The sequence below is a fragment of the Rosa chinensis genome, chromosome 1 (assembly GCF_002994745.2).
Source record: "Rosa chinensis cultivar Old Blush chromosome 1, RchiOBHm-V2, whole genome shotgun sequence".
NCBI classification, from domain to species: Eukaryota; Viridiplantae; Streptophyta; class Magnoliopsida; order Rosales; family Rosaceae; genus Rosa; species Rosa chinensis.
The window spans coordinates 9,265,211-9,287,339 of NC_037088.1; the positions used below are offsets into that span (position 1 = coordinate 9,265,211).

At 37.8% G+C, this 22,129-nt stretch overlaps 1 protein-coding gene across 1 annotated transcript; it reads left to right on the forward strand.

Annotated features, from left to right (window-relative positions):
• Positions 1–59: 59 nt before the first annotated feature.
• Positions 60–1,208, forward strand: LOC121051727. Its single transcript, XM_040514820.1, has 4 exons — positions 60–527; positions 632–729; positions 810–881; positions 962–1,208. The coding sequence occupies exons 1-4, from the start codon at positions 101–103 to the stop codon at positions 1,046–1,048; spliced, it is 684 nt and encodes a 227-aa protein (XP_040370754.1). The 5' UTR covers positions 60–100; the 3' UTR covers positions 1,049–1,208.
• Positions 1,209–22,129: the final 20,921 nt, after the last annotated feature.

A 22,129-nucleotide genomic window follows, 5' to 3' on the forward strand; every position in this document is an offset into this window, starting at 1 on the left:
CAAGATTGAATATAATTCTACATCCTTGAACATTAATTGTTCTTGTAAGTCATTTGAGTCGCTTGGAATCTTGTGTCGTCATGCTTTGAAGGTGTTTGATATGAATAATATCACTACTTTACCCACTCAGTATATCTTGAAGAGGTGGACTAAAGAAGCAAAGAAAGGGATTGTGGTTAGCAATAATACATGTAAAGGAACAAGTGAGAATTCAAAGTCTGCTAGAGTGTTGCGCCTTAGCGAATTGATGCATGAAGGAAATAGTCTGTATGACATAGCCTCACTGACCGATTCAGGTACTGAAATTGTCAAGGATCTGTTAAAAGAGGCAATGAAGCGCCTTGAAAAAGATAAGGACACTATCTACGTGTTGGAAAATTTGAAGAAACTTGGTGACCAATCTGACTCTGGAATTCCTTGTAATGAGATACTAGTTTTGAATCCACCAAGTGCAAAGACTAAAGGAATGAAAAATGCTAGAATCAAAGACGTGAGGGAGATAAACCAACGGAAGAAGAGAACAAAAGGTACATATATATTTAATGATTCTCATTGTGTTGTTGTGTGTTTACTTAAGCTGCTCTTGTCTTCTTGATTAAAGTTTATATAGCTGAAATTTTTATTGATGCAGAACAAGAAAGTCAAGAAAACAATGATCCAAATGCTCCAAATCATGTGTCTACATCTAACCATCAGTTTGGTGTACTTAACACCTCATTTTATAATCAGGTATGCATTTTGAAACTTGCCATATATGAGTTTTTATGTATTACAGAGGGAGTACTCTTACATGTCATTTTCTGTTTTAGGGAATTTTAAGTTGGCCTTTTGGACATCCCAATCCATGTTTTAGTTATGGTCAGATACCTTTCTCAAACCAGGTATATATATATTTGAAATTTTTGTACACTCCTACATTTTAATTGCTATAATGAAACTAAACTGAGTTTCATATTTGTAGAATTCAACTTACTCAACTACAAGTCTGAATCTTGCACCAGCTACAACTCTAACTACAAATACTACACTCAGACAACAACCTCAGTGAAGTCAGGTTGTGTTTTTATATTATCTCCTTAAGTTGATGACATGAAACTCAATGACATGAATGAGTTAGTGAAGTTATATTGTGCAGGTTTAAATGATGCAGTACTAAGAGGATCTCTTTTGTTAGACTTGAAGACAAGTTTGGGACTGATTTTGATTAAACTTTTCCCCCATTTGTGCTACATACAATTTAATCTCTGTGAGATATGGTTTGGAGAAGATGAACAATATTTCAAACCTAGTTTATGAGACATGTACATCTGACATTTCATTTTGTAATGTTCTTTTACAAAAACATGTGCTGCAAGATTGTGTAGTTTGGTTCCATGTAACTTTCAATTTATCAATTCCCCCTTGAATGATACTAATGATATAAGTCAACTAGTTTTAACTTCTTATTTCATGATGCAAGTATTTGTTGGGATTTATATATGTGCAGCTTCAACTGAGGGAACACCCTCCACTGATATGATTATTTTGATCAACTGTTGCGTTTTGCTGAACAGTATGTCTGGGCTGCAATTATAATTCTACTTTCCATTGGCTGCAATGGCTTTTGTTTTAACAGCTACTTCACTGTATACTTGGCTTTGGCCGATGTATAATGGTTCCCACACACACCACTTGTTGTCAAATTCAATAGATATTGCTAGAATTTACTAGAATAAGATCTAATTAATCTTTTACCTCTCACATGTATTACTAGTTTATAAACGTTTAAAAATACAACCATTGAACTGCTCAAAACATACAAATTGGAAGTGACAAAATGTTCAAAGTCTGCCACCTTTTGACAACAAACAATTATAGTAGAAAATGTTCAATTTTCTTCTAAGCAAACATTTATATAGCTATGTTGCAACTTTGAGACTATTCTGTGTCAACCCTCCAGACTCTGCTCTCCCAGTTGCGTCTCTTCTTGTAACTCCCTCTTCACCTATCCTCTGTACATCTTGGAGGTGCCACTGCATTTTTCATTTCATGGCCTGACAGCTTCAATCTCATGTTCTTGATAGGGCTGGGATCGGGTCGAGCCCGTGTAAAATTTGATGGGCCCGGGTTGTTATTTTTTTTTGCGGGTCGGGCTCAATTAATGATTTTTTATTTTTGGGACCGAGTTGGGCCCGGACCGATTTTTACGGGCCGGGTTTTCCGGGCTTTCGGGCCTAAAAACCTGATTAGGGGGGAAGAAAAAAATAACAACAGCTCCACTGATAAAAATCATAAAATCATTAAAATGAAACCAAATGAACAACAAAACAAGTTCCAGACTTCCAGTTTTTCACATTCTAACAGTTGAAGTCCAACTGAACAAGATCCACATTCCAACAGAACAAATTCGAGATTCAAATAATCAAATCTTCCAAGTTCCAGATAAACAAGTTCATAATCAAACAGTCCCAACTCCCAAATAAATTTAAAATCTTCAGTGGCTTCACTTTTTCCTTCTCTGCCCTCTTTCTCTTGATATTCGGTGAAGTTGGAGGCTGGGTAATTTCTTCTTTTCTTTCTTTTTCAGAAGCTGGAAGTTTGGAACAATTTATTTCTCCATTGTCAAATCATCATCAGTGGTCATATTTAGAGTATGAGATAATGAGACTATGCGGCAACGTGATTGACTGAAGCTGAGGAAAAGAAAAAAGAATCAAAACAGAGGTGGTTTGGAACCGCCGATGGGTCGGAGACCAACATCCCAACAATGAACTGATGAAGTATAAACTATAAAGTATAAACTATAAAGAGAAGGTTTTACTTACAGTGGGTCGGAGAGATCGTACTGGTGAAGACTCGAAGCAAAGTGGAGGTAGAACTTCGAACGACGACAAGGTGGGTCGGCAACGGTTGAGCAAAAAGCCCAAAATGGTGGTCGACTGGCCGAGACTATGAGAGAGAGAGAGCCAAAGTGTCGATTGTCGAAGAGATGAGAGAGAGAGAGAGAGAGAGTCGAAGTATCGGCGGTTCAGCGAAAATGGTGGCTGAGACTCCAAGAGAGAGAGAGATGAGAGACTGCGGGTCTGTGGCTGCTGAGTTGCTAAAGAGTAAAGAGAGTGAATTGAGAGAGAGAGAGAGAGGCAGTGAGCGGCCAGGGACTTAGGGTTAGGTTTTTAGTTGGGTTCGTAATCTCCTGTGGCACACCTATTGTAAGCTTATATATTATTACCAATAATATACAAACATGTGTCAAATGCACAAATCTTCGGGCCTTCGGGCTTTTTTTATTTGGATTTCTTAGGCCCGGGCCCGGACCGTTTTATATTTATTTCGGGCCGGGCCTTGAAAAACAGGTAAAAAATATTTTAAAGCCCGGACCGTTCGGGCCGGTCCCGGGCCGGTTCCGGGTCGGGTTTCGGGTTTCCGGGCTAAAATCCCAGCCCTAGTTCTTGACACAAACAAGCTTTATTAGTAAAATGAAAAAATTGGCATGGCTTTCATAGTACACTACTTGCTATTTGCCTTTATCCCACTCATATATAGCAATGCCTAGAATATGCTACAAAAGCATAGACAAATGTTGCTATTTGTCTAGAATATGCTACAAAAGCACGACAACTGCAATGCATCATTCTGCTACCAAATATCACCCTCATAGTCTGCATATGTTAAATGCTTCTATTAAAATCTCACAAATAAGCATTATCAATCATAGATATGCATACCTGATATGGTTGGAGTTAGAAATAACCCTTATGTTTGCATCAACAGGGTAATGAATAAACGGATAATGTTCCACCTACAACTATCAGGAGCTAAAGTTTATATAAACCATATATTCAGGCCAAAATTGAGCAAGCAATTCCGGGTTTCTAAACAAGCACACATTTAAACTCAGCTGCCAGAACAAGCAAGTAAAAGGTATTGCAGAGAGATATAGAAACCAGATCTCGACCAAAAATTAACCACAAATAGATCCTACTGTATCATAAAGTCTCCCTAGAGATGACAAAACAGCAAAGGCAAGCTATAAGACATTCTGAAGTTGTCTACTCATAATTCCACCAATTTAGAGATACTAACTTAGTAAGGTTCATCCCTGTGTGGTGATTTTCAATAACCTGGGATGTATGAAGGAAAGGAAAATTTAAGATATAATACCTCGCCAATGTTTGTTGGAATTGGTTTCCCTTCTGCCTTTAACTTTTCCATCTTGTTGTGTGCTTCCCTAGCCTACGTGAACTTTGCAAGTGCATTCTCAACATCAACTATTTAGCATTTACAATGTTTTGCTGCTTCTTGTTTTTGCGTGATTTGGAGATTCTACATTATAGAAGAGCTCAAGCCATAATCAAGAAACTTAACAAGATACTAATGAAAGACATAACCTAATACTGAGGTGTGTCAATAAACAAATACTTTGGGGTATATTCTAAGAATAACAAAGCTCCTGGAGTGACAATATTGGCATTTTTAAGAGGAACAAAGAGACCTCAGCTTTGAATTGGTCAATTAGAGTGAGAGATTGACAAAGAATATGGAAAAGGATTGTATTGATAAGACAGGAAAAACATTCTGGTGTGGTGTGCAATGTCATTTGTCACAAATACTGGCATCAAAAATCATTTACAATTCAATAGTTTTCAGGAGAAATATCCTGATTCCCAAATAAACCAGAGCAAAGTAATAGGAAACGAAGAGTTGGTGTCAAATGGCTTTTTTTTTCATAAGAATATTGAGAAGAACTTAACTAATCGGAATGAGTCTAAGACTTGATCAAATATTTTACTAGCCTATGAGACTTGAACTTTTAAAATAATAGCACATATTAGACAGATGCTGCCAGAGGTGTAATTTCTTTGGCACAAAAAGTTGATAAAGAAGAAACCATCAACTCATTAAAAATGGAAAAACCAACCTCTCCAGTAGAATCAAATCCTCCAAGATATCGTATTATCGATTCCTGCTTCTCAAATGCATCGGCAAAAGTCGCTTCACTGCTTCTCCCAACAATGTATTGCTTGAATGCCCCTACTCTTCTACCGGTCTTCATCTCGTTCGCAAATCCTAGGATCAACCCAATAAACAAACAGTTACTATTACTTAAAAGAGGGATCCATGAACTCCCAACCAATCTCAACTGTAGATAAAAAAGCTCAACCAAATGCTAGAACAATTGCATGTGAGATTGAAGCAGCTTCTGATTCGAGAAATATATAAGCTCATAAACAACAATATATAAGCAGGAAGTGTATGATCTTGTAGAACCTCTACGAACACGTATATAGAATCGAGATGTTGAGATTGAAACGAATGAAATACAAGAATGACCAACTAAAAGCGATAGATTGAGGATTGAAGATTACCAGGTGATTCCATGCGATCTCTTTTGTTCGGAGATCTCGATCTGATGGAGAGCGTGAAGGCAGAAGAAGAAGTTGATAGAGTCAATTGGATGCGGCAGCAAGCAGAACAAGAAAATGGACGGTGTTTGTTGTTCCCAGATTCGATATAGTCGAGGAATTCTAATTTAGGCAAAACTCTTGGCGGGACATTGAAATTTAATTGGAAGTTTGGAGCCTTTTTTGCAGCAATCTGGCGTGGAACAAAAATCACACGTGTCAGGCTACAAATGGATGGTCGTAAATATGACGTGGTGGGGGTGCCCTACCTAAGAATTTCTCGCAGACCTCATGTCCACCCGTTAGTCACAAAAAAAAAAAAACAAAGACGGAGATTGGTACAGCCTGGACGTTGGCTTTGGGGCTTGGGGCTTATGCTAATTTTGGTTTTCATTTATTTTGTTTGTTACCTTTAGTTAGCTTAGTAGGATGTGGATTTTTGTTAATATTTTTAATAAACCGTATTTCTCATCTCAAATTTGGTGGTTATTGTTTCTAAACTGACAACATTAGTGAGAAGAAAATTAATTGAAAAAAAAAAAATGTAACAATAAATTGTTAAATTAAATTTTCAAGTGGACATTGATATTCTCTCAAAAAAAAAAAAAAAAAAAGTGGACATTGATATGGTTGTAATTATTTCTCTTATTTATCAGTTTAGTTTAGTGTTTGGAATTAACTACATTAATTTTATATCTCGAGTTTTTATAATAAAGGTAGATCATATGAGAAATGGTCATGAAAAGATCCCCCATGAAATTTTTGACAAATTAGCAAATCATATTTTGGGGTTAGTAACATCGAGGTGGTGGTTGACCAAGTAGATTGGTGTTGAAATTAAGTTGAAAGTAGAAAATATTTTAACTATGAGCATAGAATATTTCAATCATCTCATCCAACGTTCGATTTTTTCAACTTCTTATGTCTCAATAGAGTTCCCCATCAAACAATATAATTTATAAATACAGGGTTATAAAAGAATAATAAACCGCATGCATTAGTTTAAAATTGTTTGTTATTGTTCTCATTTCAATAATATTAGTGACCTAAAAGTCTCAAAAAGTATACCTTCTATGAGCAACAACGTAGAGGAAATAGACTTTATCAAAATTGACCGCTGGATGTTATCATGATAATAATAAATAGTTGTGGTCAAAATTTCAGCTATTTTCGTCGTCGTTTAGGTCTCGATCTACTAGGTCAACCATAAACCCTAAAAGCCACATAAAACTAATGTTAGGACCCACCCCGGAATTTCCCCCTAAACTCCAAGATGGACCTGCAGGGCCCACTTTCCGAGAAAATTTGACAAAACTTCCCCTAAAAGTGGACAACCCAAAAAAACCTGTAGAAACAAAATTACTCTTCTAAACAATTAATCTTAAACTCAAAGTGCTACCCCGCTTCAACTTCATGATATCACAATTTAGATTTACAAATTTGTCCAAAATATAACAAGTTCACAACCACTCAAAGTTTCAACCAATATTACAAAAGTTCCACAGTTATCAGAGCAGTCTAAAGACAAGGAACAATAATACATGAAGTAGGTTAGCTAGTAACCTACAAATGATTGATAGCAGTGATGGTGCTAAGCCTCAATTCCTAAGCCAGACAGCTACACTATGAACTGGGCATTTGAAACCAAATGGCCCAAGGGAAAGTAAGTAAATACAATGTTTGTGTGAGTGGACAAAAGAACAAGTAATTAATAGAAAGAAATTTCATAGTTCATACTTTCCCACGTTTATTCCTTTAAAAGTCCAATGCATGTAACAATGGTAAAACATTTATCTTTAAGATCGAGAATCTCGTAAAGCTAAGCCAGCCCCGCTGGTTAAAAGAAATCGGACTAGCCCCACTAGTCAAAAAGAAATAAAGAATATGGGGAAAACGTTTTCACTATACGATAAAAAGGGAGCCTCCCAGGCTCGGGTCGAAGTGTCCCACACTCTTGAGCATCTCATGCTCTTTGCTCAACTCACCCCCAAACACATAGTAAGTGGGGAGGAGTACTAATAGGCTAACTAGCAATAAAATATATATCGACCCAGGCATGGTGGGTTAAAACCATGAAACAAAATTGGAAATAAAAGGGCTTCCCCAATATTTCACAAGAAGTAATATAAAAAGCCAATGGTGTGACCCTGCACACCCAAAAGTATTCTCAAATCATGAATAATTAAGCGGAAATAAAATAGACATAAATCTCTCGAAAAACCCCATTTCTGGATTTCTCTTAAAAACTCAAGAATTGATACTTGAATATAATAATAAAAATTTCTGAAAATTTCCTTGGAATAATAACTCGACCAAAATTTTCGACATAAAATATAAGTCTCAAATCGAGCATAATAAATCTCAATGCAAAATTCCAAGTCATATATCAAATACTCAAAACCAAATTAAAATGCTCAATAATTAAATTAATACTTTAAACAAATTCTTGCTTAAGAAAAATAATTGCATGCATTATTTAAAATCAAACGTCCACTCACAGTATGCGGCTAAGTCTGCCATCGATCTGAACCCTCCTCGTGGGAATCCTCCTCAAGTCCTGTACAATATAACGTTCGTAAACCAATAATTTACAGGACGGAAAATTAAATTCATGGTAAATAAAAACCAAAACCTATCATTGCCTTTATGCCCCAAAACTTCCAATCCTCACCACTAACGTTGATTCATTAGTTTAGAAATTTTTGGGCAGAATCAAGAAAAATCTTATGAACGGATTTTTCGTAATCCAATCAACAAATTCCACACTCTTGAAATAATCGAAATTGATATCCACTCTTCTTCAATTCTACCCAAAAATACATTCATGGAATCTACAACACACAATTAATTTTCTAGCTAAACATCAGAAGCTAAAAATTGGCCCTAAGCACTTCCACGCGCCACCCACAATGGCGACGCGTGAGGCCCACGCGCCAGTGGCCACCTCCACTTCCGGTCACCAAATTCCATGTACAACAACATCTCAACAAGCCTAACATTTTTCTCAACTACAAAAAATTTCAATTTTACCTTGAAACAGTCGAAATCGGCCGGTGTAGAAAAACCCAGAAATTCCAAACCCTAGATTCGGAAATTTCTTCGATTCCTCCTCCACGCTGTGAATTGGAGCTAATAGCTTGAGGGCAATTGATCAATAGCTCGAGCCGCTCCTACTAGACCTGGTTTGGTGGTCGGAGATGGCCGGAAATGGAGGAATCGCATTAAAACCTCCAACTGCAACAGTGATAGTTTTTGCTTTGATTCGGGGTCACCGTAACCCACGGTCACTAGGGTGTAGAGGAGGAAGAGGCACTCCTGTGATGGCCGGTTGCACACCAGTTGGTGGCAGGACGGCGGTGATTCAAGGGGAAGAAGAAGAAAACCAAAAGGGAAAGAGAGAGAGCTCGAGGAAGAAGAGAGAGAAAGGTGGGTTTCTGGATTTGGAAACCTACCACAGTAAAATTTTAATATTTATAACCAATTTATTATGAACAGTAACTTCCATATTTCACTCATAACTTTCGCATACGAACTCCGATTTTTACATATCACATATACACGCGCTCGGTTTAAAGTCTTCTACAACTTTCATGAAGAAAATTTGCTCAAAAACTGACACGAACAAAAAGTCAACCTTTTGGGGCCACTAAAAGTATTGGAACGAATGTCACAAGGATTCGCCTAATGGTGTTCGAGTGTCTAACCTTCTTTTTGCGGATGATTGTCTGATCTTTGGTAGGGGTTCTCCTAAAGCTGCTCGGAATATCACAAGGATTCTTTCCAGGTTTGCTGCTTGCTCTGGGCAGCACATTAATTCAGATAAGTCCTCTGTCTATTTCTCCTCTAACTTAAATGCTTCAACTAAAATTCAAATTGCTAATATTTTGGGTATTCAACATAGAACTACTATAGGCAAATATCTAGGTGTTCATAACATTATTTTTTGGAAAGATCCTCTAAATGCTAAAGAGTTGCTTGTTAGAATTTCAAAAAAGCTTAGTGGTTGGAAGAGTTCCACGCTATCTAGGGCTGGGCGTCTCACTCTTCTTAAGTCCAGCGCTTCTGCGGTGCCTAACCATGTTCTTTCTTGCTTTAAATGCCCTACTTCTGTAGCAAAGTCCATCGATAAGGAAATGAGGAATTTCTTTTGGGGTGGCTCTGGTTCTCCTCCGGTGGCTTGGGAGCAAGTTTGCTTGCCGAAGTCTAAGGGAGGGCTTGGTATCAGACCGGTTTCTTGTTTTAATAAAGCTGCCTTGGCCAAGCTAGGTTGGAAAGTTATTACAGACCACAATAATTGGTGGGTGGAGATTGTTAGGAAAAAATACCTTCGTAGGTTATCCTTTTTTGAGGTTCCTAAGCAATCTCATCAGTCGCTTGCTTGGAAGGGTATTTTAGACTCTAGAGATATTATTCTGAAAGGAATGCGATGGATTATTGGGAATGGTCATAATATAAAATTTTGGACCTTCAATTGGATCTATGATTTCCCCTTGATTCACCTGGTTGATGACACTAGTAGAGCCTCTATAGATCTAGACGAGTCTGTTTCAGATTATTTAGTTAATGGAGTTTGGAATATTGAGAAACTCTCCCAATATTTAGAGTCTTCGATTGTTAGAGATATCTCTTTTGTTAATCTTCCTTTTTCTGACAGGGATGATGAGTTTGTTTGGGGTCCGACTTCTGATGGGAAATTTTCCATCAAATCAGCCACCTGGTTTCAATGCCATCAGAATGTTCACCCTAAGACTAATTTGTTGAACAAACTTTGGAAGCTTCATATTCCCCCCAAAGCAAAATTTTTTGCTTGGCTCCTTGTTAGAGATAGACTAAAAACAAGAGCAAGACTTGCTCGCTTCAATGCTAGTATCAATCCTATTTGTGGCCTGTGTAATAACGATGTGGAAAATTTGGATCATATTTTTCGATCATGCCCAAAAGTTAGGGATGTTTGGTCTATGGCTAATCTGAATCAGAGTCCTACTTCCTTTAATTGTTTTGATGATTGGATTGTTTACATGTTTCAGAATGCTCCAATGGATGCTTTGGAAAAATGTTTGCTTCTTTGTTGGCAAATATGGAAACAGCGTAATGATGTTTTGTTCAGGGACTCGGGGTTCAGTCCGGCTTCTGTGGTGCATGCTTCAGCCTCCTTTTGTGCTGCTTATAGAACCCATAACCCCCGTTCTGTTACGATTTCCAATAGCTTAAGTGAAGTCATTAAATGGCATCCGCCGCCTGAAAACTTTGTCAAGCTCAACTTTGATGGGTCTGTTTCTTCTTCCAACCTTGCTGCTGTGGGTTTTGTTATTAGAAACCACTTTGGTGACCCCCTTGTTGCTGGTTCGAGGTCAATTGGTTCTTCAACGGTTCCTTTGGCTGAATGTACCGCTCTTAAGGATGGTTTGCTAGCGGCTAAGCGTTTCAACCTGGACCATGTTTTAGTGGAGGGTGACTCGTCCCTAATCATCAACTGTGTCAACCTCAAGTGTGAAGCTCCCTGGATGTTAAAATCTCTACTCCAAGACATAGCTTCTATTGCTAATTCCTTCGACAGTATCTCCTTCTCTCATGTTTTTCGGGAAGCGAACTTCTTAGCTGATGCTGTTACGGCTACGGGATCAGGCTCCTCTCCTAGAGTTTGGTTGCACTGTCTCCCTGTTTTGGCTCTTCCTGCCCTTTATCAGGACAAGTTTAGCTTTGGTTGCCCGAAGGGCTTTTCGTTGTAATTTTCTTCTTTCTACTCAAAAAAAAAAGTATTGGAACGAAGTAAAAACTGACACTATTAGAATTTTGCTCTTAGACATCACAACAATTACATCGGTGAGGAATTCACGCGATGTAAAAAAATGTCATTAACATCGATTTCTATGCATATAACTGACATCGATTTTTATTGTTGACTTATGTCTATATTTTGATTTCAAAATTTTCAAAAACGCGAAAAGATTAAGTTGAAAAATTTCATACACGCAGGGAACAAAATTTTGCCACTTTACTTCACTCACTTTGTCTCAAATTTTGCCACTTTACTTCACTCACTTTGTCTCCAACTACACACATGAAACTGGCGATCCCTTTTCTCTCTTGCTCTTCCCCGAAATCCTATCCCTCTCCTCCCTACGTTCACGTTCTCTCTCTCTCTCTCTCTCTGTTCTAATCATACCTAAACCACAAAACCCTAGAAAACGAATTCGCATAGAGGTGGGGCTCATCTAGAAGTTGCAGCCTGGTGTTGAGTCATCGGAGGAAGGCGAAGAAGATGGTGGCTACGGTGAGTCCACTTCGGTGGCTAGAGATCGGTGACGGAGGAGAGAGAGTCCTCCAGATCTACTTTCTCTCTTTCCCGTATGCGCTTTTCTCTGTTTTCTCTCGTCTGTACTCTGGTCTCAAGTAAACCTTGAGGTTAAAATTTCAGCTGATCCATCTAGTTAAAATTTTGGGCCTTTATCAATTTTCAGTCTTGAATACTTGGACTTGGACAGAATCAGTGATCGGGTTCATTCTGTTTCAGGCAAAGAAATCCAATGAGGATCTGAAGGAAGCCTGCTGGTATGGGTTTGCTTAATCAGATCAGTTACTCAAATTCTATGCTATTTAGGAATCGTGCTAGTGAAATCTCAAATTGATATTGGTATTGTTGGATAATTGGAATTGAAATTATTGTTGGTATCTGTGCGGCATTGTTCTCCTTTAAAGGATAGATGTCATTTTGTTGACATTGTTTGTTTCTTTTTTGTTTAGCCTGTGTGTTCTGCCATTTTGATCTCTATGTTTTGAAGGGTAAGCTTCCATTGCTAGCCCTTGTGTCGTGGGGCACGAGATTACTAGTGGGGTTGTTGAACATGGACCGGCTACAGACAAATGATCCCAGAAAGGTGCACCTTATTTCAATAGCAGCAATGTATTTTCAGTAATGTTCTATGGATTTTGCTGTGATTAATATTTATGGTTATACTCGTTGTTAGATGTCCCTTGGCATGTACTAATGGATGGAGCTAGTATGACCTAATACCCCTCTGGAAGTTATTAGAGCCTCTCCACTAAGAGTCTGGCTAATAGTGGCTTAGTGTGGTGAATGGTTATAAACATGTATGTGCAGATGACCTGAGGTCTCTCATAACAACTAGCATTTAGCTCTTTCACATTAATATTTTGTGTATGCAAACATCTTCTCAATGTTTCAGATTACCTGTTCTTTAGTTCTAACGAAAAAAGTTTGTTTCAGATTACCAATTGGATCTAATGTTGTTGGAGCTTTTATCATGCCTTGTGTGGTAGCTGTTTGTTCTGTTCAAAGGTAACATTACTTAGCGATTCAACTTTGATTCTTTGTCTTTAATTAGTTATTTTTTTGATAATATTTAATGACTGCTTAGTTGTTGAATCCTTATTATTAATAGCCATCTTAAATCTGTTTTGTATTTTTTTTTTTAAAGTATTTTGTAAAACTGCTCATACCAGTTGACATATACATGTTCTTTTTGGTGTATATTCTGGCTTGTTCTGTGGCAGCTGCAGACTACTTATTGACATATTTTTTTGTTAATTAATTCATGTTTCTCACATAAAAAAGTATTTGTAATTATAGTCACTCTTTTGTCTTGTAAATTCATTTTTGACTCCATCTATTTGAGTCTGAGCTGATATTTGAAATGCATTAATATTTACTTGAGCAAAATGAATTCTAAGCTGATTAGTTTCTGATATATGTTTTTCTATGTGTTGCTAGCATAGGCTTCTCTGGCATGCACATCTGGTCATGTATAATCAGCTAGCAGCATGGATTGTGTATGAGATCCATCAAGACCAACATGGAGAGTTTTTTATTAGGAGGTAGTAAGGCCTTGTATTTTTCCTTCTGATATGTGGCCTTTCATTTTGTGTTATACTTTATTGAAGTGATTTATTTGGTTGGTATTAAGGCTTTGGGAGGTGACGATCTGTTGTGAAAATGTGTTGCAGTGAGATATCCCCTTTTGTGATTTTGATTAAGATATGTAGTCAAACCCTTTGAAAGTATGCTAATCACATTTTCTAAATATGCTGATAAGAATGGCAAGACTCCACATGCTAAAACGAAAAAGAAATAAACAATGTCAACAAAATCAACTTTCGGATACATGGCTCCAGAGTATCTCATGCAAGGGATGGTTAGTGACAATTTTGCATATGATTAAGCTTACATTCAAAGTATGTATATGGTTGCAGTCTATCAATTGCAGGTAATAGGAGCACAATTTTGAGCAATACTCGGACTGTCAAGGGGGTGAGGGTTGCTAGAGATGTTAGCTTTGCTACAAGCTTTTTGTTAAGATAGTGGAATCTTTGCTTACAAGGATGTTGTATACATAGGTTGTATATATTCTTACAAGGATGTTGTTATGACCTTTGTTTTTCAATTGTTTATGTACTTTATCAATATCAATGAAAATTAATATTCTCTCTATCTTTATGTATTTTTATTTTGATGGTTATCATCAAGAACTGATGTATATAATGGAAAGAAAATTGATTGTAAAGTTTAGCTGAAGCAAAAGCAATAAAAACAAAACACATTCAAATAATAAACTGATGTTAGAAAAGAAAAGGTACATCGGTTCTCTCTAAAAAACATAAGTTAAATAGGAGATCATAAATCGATTAAAATGATAAAACGATGTCATAATAAGAAGATAAATCGGTTTTATAAAAGAAAACTGATGTTAAGACCCAATTTATACATCAGGTACTTACAAGGAAGCGATGTGTATCGACATTTTTAACATCGGCTACTAACCGATGTCTGGGTTTTCATGATCTTTAACATCACCCACTAAGACATCGGATGATTTTTTATTTTTTTTTCATATCGGTTTCTGGCCGATGTCTAAGGCCAAAATTCTAGTAGTGTGAAAGTAATCCATGTTTACCGTCTAAATAGTTAGTAAATCGATAAATTTAGGTTCAGGATGTAACAACTAATATGCTCATAACCGCTTATTCGCAACTTATTTTTTCGATCTGTTAGCTCTCATAATCTCATGGGTATGAGGTATATCAAATAATGTAAAAATTTTGAAAAGTTTATCTCCCCTTAGGGAAGTATAGGTGCATGTAAGGTTGACCGCTTTATTTGATATCGAAATGACGGAGGATCAGGTTAATTTTTTTACACAATACCTATTAATAAGCTATAAACATATGGGTAATGTCAAATTTATCATTTTAACAATTTCCAATTTTGATTATTTGGACCGCACAAAATCCCTATATGTCTACTAATTTAGTCTAATTTATTAGTTTTATAAAAAAGTATACCTTCTATGAGCAACAACGTGTAGGAAATAGACTTGATCAAAATCGACCGTTGGATGTTGTCATGATTAAAAGAAACAGTTATGGTCAAAATTTCAGATATTTTCGTCGTCGTTTAGGTCTCAATCTACTAGGTCAACCCTAAACCCTAAATACTACATAAAACTAATATGCTCATAACCGCTCATTTGCAACTTATTTTTTCGATCTGTCAGCTCTTATACTCTCATGGGTATGAGGTATATCAAATAATGTAAAAATTTTGAAAAGTTTATCTCCTTGCGGTTTAGCTCCCCTTAGGGAAGTATAGGCGTATATAAGATTGACCGCTTTATTTAATACCGAAATGACAGCGGATCGGGTTAATATTTTTACACAACACTTATGAAATACTATAAATAGATGGGTAATGTCAAATTTATCGATTTCCAATTTCGATTATTTGGACAGCATAAAATCTTTATATGTCTACTAATGTAGTCTAACTAGTTTATTAGTTGTATTAAGAAGTATACCTCTTATGAGCAACAACGTGGAGAAAATAGACTTTATCAAAATTGACCGTTGGATGTTATCATGATAATAGTAAATAGTTGTGGTCAAAATTTCAGATATTTTCGTCATCATTTGGGTCTTGATCTACTAGGTCAACCCTAAACCCAAAAAGCCACATAAAACTAATATGCTCATAACCGCTCATTCGCAACTTATTTTTTTGATCTGCCAGCTCTCATACTCTCATGGGTATGAGGTATATCAAATAATGTAAAAATTTTGAAAAGTTTATCTCCTCGCGGTTTAGCTCCCCTTAGGGAAGTATAGGCGTATATAAGGTTGACCGCTTTATTTGATACTGAAATGACGGCGGATCATGTTAATTTTTTTATACAATACCTATCAATACACTATAAATAGATGGGTAATGTCAAATTTATCGATTTCCAATTTCGATTATTTGGACTGCACAAAATCCTTATGTGTATACTAATGTAGTCTAATTTACTAGTTTTATCAGTGTACCTTTAAGAGCAACAACGTGTAGGAAATAGACTTTATCAAAATCGACCGTTGGATGTTATCATGATAATAATAAATAGTTATGGTCAAAATTTCAGATATTTTCGTCATCGTTTGGGTCTTGATCTACTAAGTTAACCCTAAACCCTAAATACCACATAAAACTAATATGTTTATAACCGCTCATTCACAACTTATTTTTTTGATCTGTCAGCTCTCATACTTTCATGGGTATGAGGAATATCAAATAATGTAAAAATTTTGAAAAATTTATCTCCTCGCAGTTTAGCTCCCCTTAGGGAAGTATAGGCGTATATAAGGTTGACCGCTTTATTTGATACTGAAAATGATAGCGGATTGGGTTAATTTTTTTACACAATACCTATTAATACGCTATAAATATATAGATGAGTAATGTCAAATTTATCGATTTCCAAATTCGATTATCTGGACTGCACAAAATCTTTTTATGTCTACTAATGTAGTCCAACTAGTTTGTAGTTGTATCAAGAAGTATACCTTCTATGAGCAACAACACGGAGGAAATAGATTTTATCAAAATCGACTGTTGGATATTGTTATGATAATAATAAATAGTTGTGGTCAAAATTTCAGTTATTTTCGTCGTTGTTTGGGTCTCAATTTACTAGATCAACTCTAAATCTTAAAAGCCACATACACAAAATTAATATGCTCATAATCGCTCATTCGCAACTTATTTTTTTCGATCTGACAGATCTCATACTCTCATGGGTATGAGGTATATCAAATAATGTAAAAATTTTAAAAAGTTTATCTCCTCGCGGGTTAGTTCCCCTTAGGGAAGTATAGGTGTATATAAGGTTGACCGCTTTATTTAATATCGAAATGATGGCGGATCGGGTTAATTTTTTTTACACAATACCTATTAATACGCTATAAATAGATGGGTAATGTCAAATTTATCGATTTCCAATTTCGATTATTTGGACTGCACAATATCCTTATATGTCTACTAATGTAGTCCAAGTAGTTTATTAGTTGTATATGTATACCTTTTATGAGCAACAATGTGGAGGAAATAGACTTTATCAAAATCGACCATTGGATTTTATCATGTTAATAATAAATAGTTATGGTCAAAATTTCTGCTATTTTCGTCGTCATTTGTGTCTCGATCTACTAGGTCAACTCTAAATCTTAAAAGCCACATAAAACTAATATGCTCATATAAAAATTTTGTGTGATCAAAAAATTATTGAAAATTGATAGATTTGACAGTAGTAAATACATGGATAGTGTCAAATCTATCAATTACTTATTAAAATTAAATTGCTTACTGTTTTAGGGAATCAGAAATTGAGAGATAATCGCTGTGTATTCTCATTGATAATAGAGGCCTCTTTATATAGAGGATTACAATGCATAGAGTTAGAATCATACAAGGAAAGATAATCTCTAGATTCTTCTAATTAAACCCTATTACCACTAGGTCAAGTAACCTAGAGTTTGGGCCAAACACAAATAGAGATATCCTTAAACACTCCCCCTTGTGTTGTCCAAACGTGGTGCTTCTCTCGTTGCCTCGTTAAAAACCTTGCCGAGTAACAAAAACCCAGTAGGACAAAAATAACCTCGGTCTAAGGGGAAAAAGAGCACAACACACCTTTCACGTTTCGAGGTGAACATGTAGACATCTCCCCCTGATGTCTGCGCCTCCCCCTGATGATTACTATCATGGGAGTTCAGATAATTTTCGCAAGTCAATTCTTGCCACATGTTTTTCAAACGTGGATTTGGGCAATGACTTAGTAAACAAGTCTGCTCACTGTCCTCAGACCGAACCTAGTTCACTTTGATCTCGAGGAGAGTCTGTTGTTGCTGATTATGCTTGGTGTTATCGCTTTTGATGTAGCCTTGCCTCATTTGTTCAAAACAAGCAGCATTATCCTAAATGCTCGTAGGCTCATCTGTGGTAGACTTCAAACCACAATTATTCAAACATGCGTAATTATGAATCCAATCCATATTCATTCACGAACCACTTCATGAAGAGCAATGATCTCTGCATTGTTCGAAGATATAGCGATTAGAGTCTATTCTGTAGACCTCTAAGATGTCACGGTCTTTTTCCATGGTGAACACTTGACCGGATTGGGAATGACCTTTGTGTGGGTCAGAGAGATATCCAACATCAGCAAAACCTTCCAAAACACATGTCGTTTTGGGATGGGGATAGTGGACACAGGCCAGTGTTGGCGGCGTACCTGGTGTGTGATGGGTCCGAATCCATCATCTTTTTGTAGGGATAAAACAAGCCCATATCAATCATATATCTCAAATATCGAAAGATATCTTTTACACCAATCCAATGGCGTCGCGTTGGCGCAGAGCTATATCTAGCTAACAAGTTCACAACATATGAGATGTCCGGTCTTGTGCATTGGGATAAGTACAATAATGCGCCTATTGTACTAAGTAAGGCACTTCTGCCTCTAGCACATCTTCGTCATCATCCTTTCGATGAAGAGGATCATTTTCAAGATCAAGATTATGGATGATCATGGGGGTGCTTGAAGGCTTGACCTTGTCAAAATGCCTAAGCATCTATTGACACGATGCTCAAGTTCTAAACCGAGACATAATCGTGTTCTCCCAAAATCCTTCATCTCAAACTTCGGATTTCAAGTGTTCAGCGGTTTCCCTTAACTATTTAAGGGCTTCTAATGAAGATCATGTCCAACATGAACTGCGGTAGAATTCGAAACTTGTTATGGAAACGCGTGGGCATATCCCCTCCCAATCAAGTAGTTATTTTAGCGAGCGTTTCAACCTCTTTGTAAATGCGCTCCATGGTCTAGAGCCATTTGACTGGGGTAAATGAAGTTCACCATGAACCTTCATGTATATTCCGTATCTAGATCCCTATAGAGATATGTAGTGACCACATTTGTAAGCTGCATGTTTAGTTATTCGGAAACTACCAAACTGACAAGGTAGTGGAGTGCAATGACATCCATTACGAGAGAATATGTCTCATCGTAGTCGATTCCAGGGCGTTTTGTGAGAAGCCTTGCGCCATAAGGCGAGATTGCCATATCTTTTTCTCATCATGCTTTCTAACGAAGACCCATTAGTCAATAGGTTTTATGTTAGGAGGTGTTGGCATCACTGGCTCGAAAACCTTCCTCTTCGTTAGAGAATCCAACTTAACCTGGATCGCATCTTTCCATTTAGGCCAAATCTCTCTACGTTGGCATTCATTCATCAACGGAGCGTGGTTCAATATCATCTGACTCAACAAACTCGTGCCCAACGAAATGCGCAACTACATCGTCAATTATGATGGAGTTTCTATCCCACGTCTCATGTACACTAGTGTAAGTTTCATAGAGCTCTATATTCTCAGGAATAGGTTCTGACGTTGAGGCGTCCCCCAACGATAACCATAACCCGGAAGATACTTATGAGATGGATTTTGAGTCTTGATGATCAAAGGATTGGAATGTGCCAAAGTATCCTTCGAACCCACGGGCCTCCCACGCATCCTAGCTGGGCCATGACCTATAATGCTAGAATGCCACTCTCTTTGGCGTTGGCGCCATGCCTACCTTTGTGTAGGGTGGCGCTATGTCCTCTCATAGGGACGTCCATCCTTGCAAGCATGTTTGCAGCATATTTGTGTGATCTCGTCACTTTAGTAGGGATCGAGATGAGACATAGTGGGGACAGGCCACAACAATTTCTGTCGTTCCTGCTGAACATCCGTGTTCTTATCTCCCCCTAACGATAGGAAGAATGTCTCATCAAAGTGATAACCCTCAAATCTAGCGGTAATGAGATCGCCTTGCAAGGGCATTAAGTGGCGGATGATTGTTGGAGTCTCAAATCCAACTGAGTGGCCCATTCGTCTGTAAGAACCTATCATAGTACGCTGTGGCGGCGCAATGGGCACATAAATGGCTCACTCAAATGTGCGTAAGTACAAAATACATCTACCCAGTCACTACCTGTAACGCAGAGGTACATTGAGTGGCGGTAGGTCGTAGATGAATTAGCATAGCTGCATGTGATATTGCATCACCTCAAGCGGATGTAAGAAGATTGGTGCGCATTACCAATGTTCGGACTACCATCATAGAAGTTTCCGCGAGACCAATTGGGTGTGTTCATGGGAATATAATGTCCAACATTAGTCCTAATGCAATAACCATCGAAAGTCTTCGATGTAAACACTCTAGCACAGTCAAATCCAATTGACTGAATAGGATGATCTGGGGAGTGAGCCCGTTGTCATATGATATGTGCTAGGAGTATAGCCAATTGACTGAATAGGAAGATCTGGGGAGTGAGCCCGTTGTCATATGATATGTGCTAGGAGTATAGCATAAGCAGCATTTCAAGTGGACAATGGCACAACACGTGACCAGCGTGTGTGCGTGTCAACCAACATTATGAGATATTTAAACGTCCGCAAGTTGGTTGAACTAGTCCACAGAATCCCTAAGGATTCTATGTAAGAACATAATGAGTATTTTCATAACTTTTGCAGAGGACAGTCTCAGTCCTAAGTTCCCTAAGGAACGGGCTTTGTAAAAACAAGCGAGAGGCTTTAGAAGCAACCAATGAGAATTTTGGTTGGGCATGAGCGTCTAAAACGCTATTTGAAGCAAGTTGGTGATTGCAGCATCACCTGGAGCGCCATCACCATGATGGACGCCAGGGAACCCCATCCATGGCATCATGGATAGGGACTACGCCAGCCCTAGGCTGGTGGTGGAAGGAGGCGGTGCCCTAGGTAGCAGCGTCTGTCACACGTAGTCCAGGAATCAACTTTTGATTCATGCTTCATTACGCTCAATAGAAAAAATCTCTATGTGAAGTCTTTAGTAGACGGATCATCATATCATGACCATGATGACCTATTCTGTCGTGACAAAGCCAATATGTGTCTAAATCTAAGAGATCTTCTCTCATAACTTTCATTGGATTAATAGCTCGAATAGTGACATAGAGTCCACTAGAGAGACACATAAACTTCTCTAAGATGCGTCTTTGTTCGCAATCATTAGAGGTATTGCAAATGAACTCATTTCCGTTCTCTACATGCATTTTCGCAAGGAATTCGTTGGCTATTCATAGGGTACGATTTGCCCTAAGAGTGTAGAGAGTTTCTGTGACAGCAGTAATCAAGGTGCCATTTGGCGAGTGGAACTTGGGCTATTCCATGTCCTTGAATTAATACTGATGGCCCAGCCATCGTAGTCACAAAGTCATATGCTCAGAATCAAAATTGAGTCATAATGAAAAGAACTAGAAATTTTATTCATAAGCCAACAGAGTACATCATTGTCTCTTAACCATTAGGAGAATCTAATCCAAATGCTAGCTAATGCAAAACAATGGTAGTCGTCTAACTTCTTTTGGTAATTCCAAAATAAATGTGACTAGGTGAGTAGAGAGATGTCGGTGGAGCAAGGCTCGCTTAAGTACCACTAATCTCAGAACCTTCCTAGACATCACACTTACTTTGGGTGAGCCTACTTTGAAGAAAGACTAAACCATTGGCATTTACTACAAAGTATATGGCAATTGCCTATTACACCTCTTGGAAAAATAAAGACTTAAACAGAATTGGCGATCTATTGATCCCAGCCAGATTTGTAGTCTTCAACCCTTCACTTTAGATCATCTTCTTGATCTTCTTGTTCCACATAGTGAGCTTCTCTTGCTTCACAATATGCTTTGTAGGTGGTGACAAGTTCTTCACGAGCTCTACAAATGTATGCCCAATGATCAGACACTCCACATCGAGAACATACATCTCTTTGCTCGAACTCCATTGATTGAGGTGCTTTGAAAGCATCATTTAGATGGCTCTTAGTGTTGGTGGCACCACCAACATGGCCAGAGGCGTTGCCTCCCTCTCTCTTTCCACGTTTACCTATTCGGTTCCATGTTGGCCTATTTTGGCTGTTACCTTCCCAAGTAGAGCGATTATATGGATCAGAATGTCTAGAAGTATACCTAAGATTAGGGTTTCGCTCTTGGAGCCCTCTCTTAGAGGTGCGACTATAATTGGATTCCGGAATATGCTCTGTTTCCACGGATCTCGAATTATAGTTCTTCACAAGGATATTGTCATGCTTTTCAGCAACATTCATAGCTCCAATGAGCTCATGAAACCTTGTGATCCGTCTTGCATTAACATCGATTTGATAGTTCTTAGCAACCATCAATGCAGAGACGGGGAAGGTAGAGATAGTCTTCTCAATCAACATTGTATCTGTGATCTCTTTACCACAGAATTCCATTAAGGATTTAATGCGAAGTGCTTCCGAGTTATAGTCAAGAACTAACTTGAAATCACAAAAGCGAAGGCTATGCCATCTCACTTCTAGGTCAGGAAGCAAGGAGTCACGGACGTTGCCAAATCTTTCTTCGAGTGAGACCCA

Excerpts from the sequence above, each read along its gene's own strand:
- LOC121051727 (XM_040514820.1), top strand. The coding sequence starts at position 101 with ATGAATAATATCACTACTTTACCCACTCAGTATATCTTGAAGAGGTGG. Across the intron at positions 528-631 it reads ACGGAAGAAGAGAACAAAAG|AACAAGAAAGTCAAGAAAAC; the intron begins GTACATATATAT and ends TTATTGATGCAG. Across the intron at positions 730-809 it reads ACACCTCATTTTATAATCAG|GGAATTTTAAGTTGGCCTTT; the intron begins GTATGCATTTTG and ends TTTCTGTTTTAG.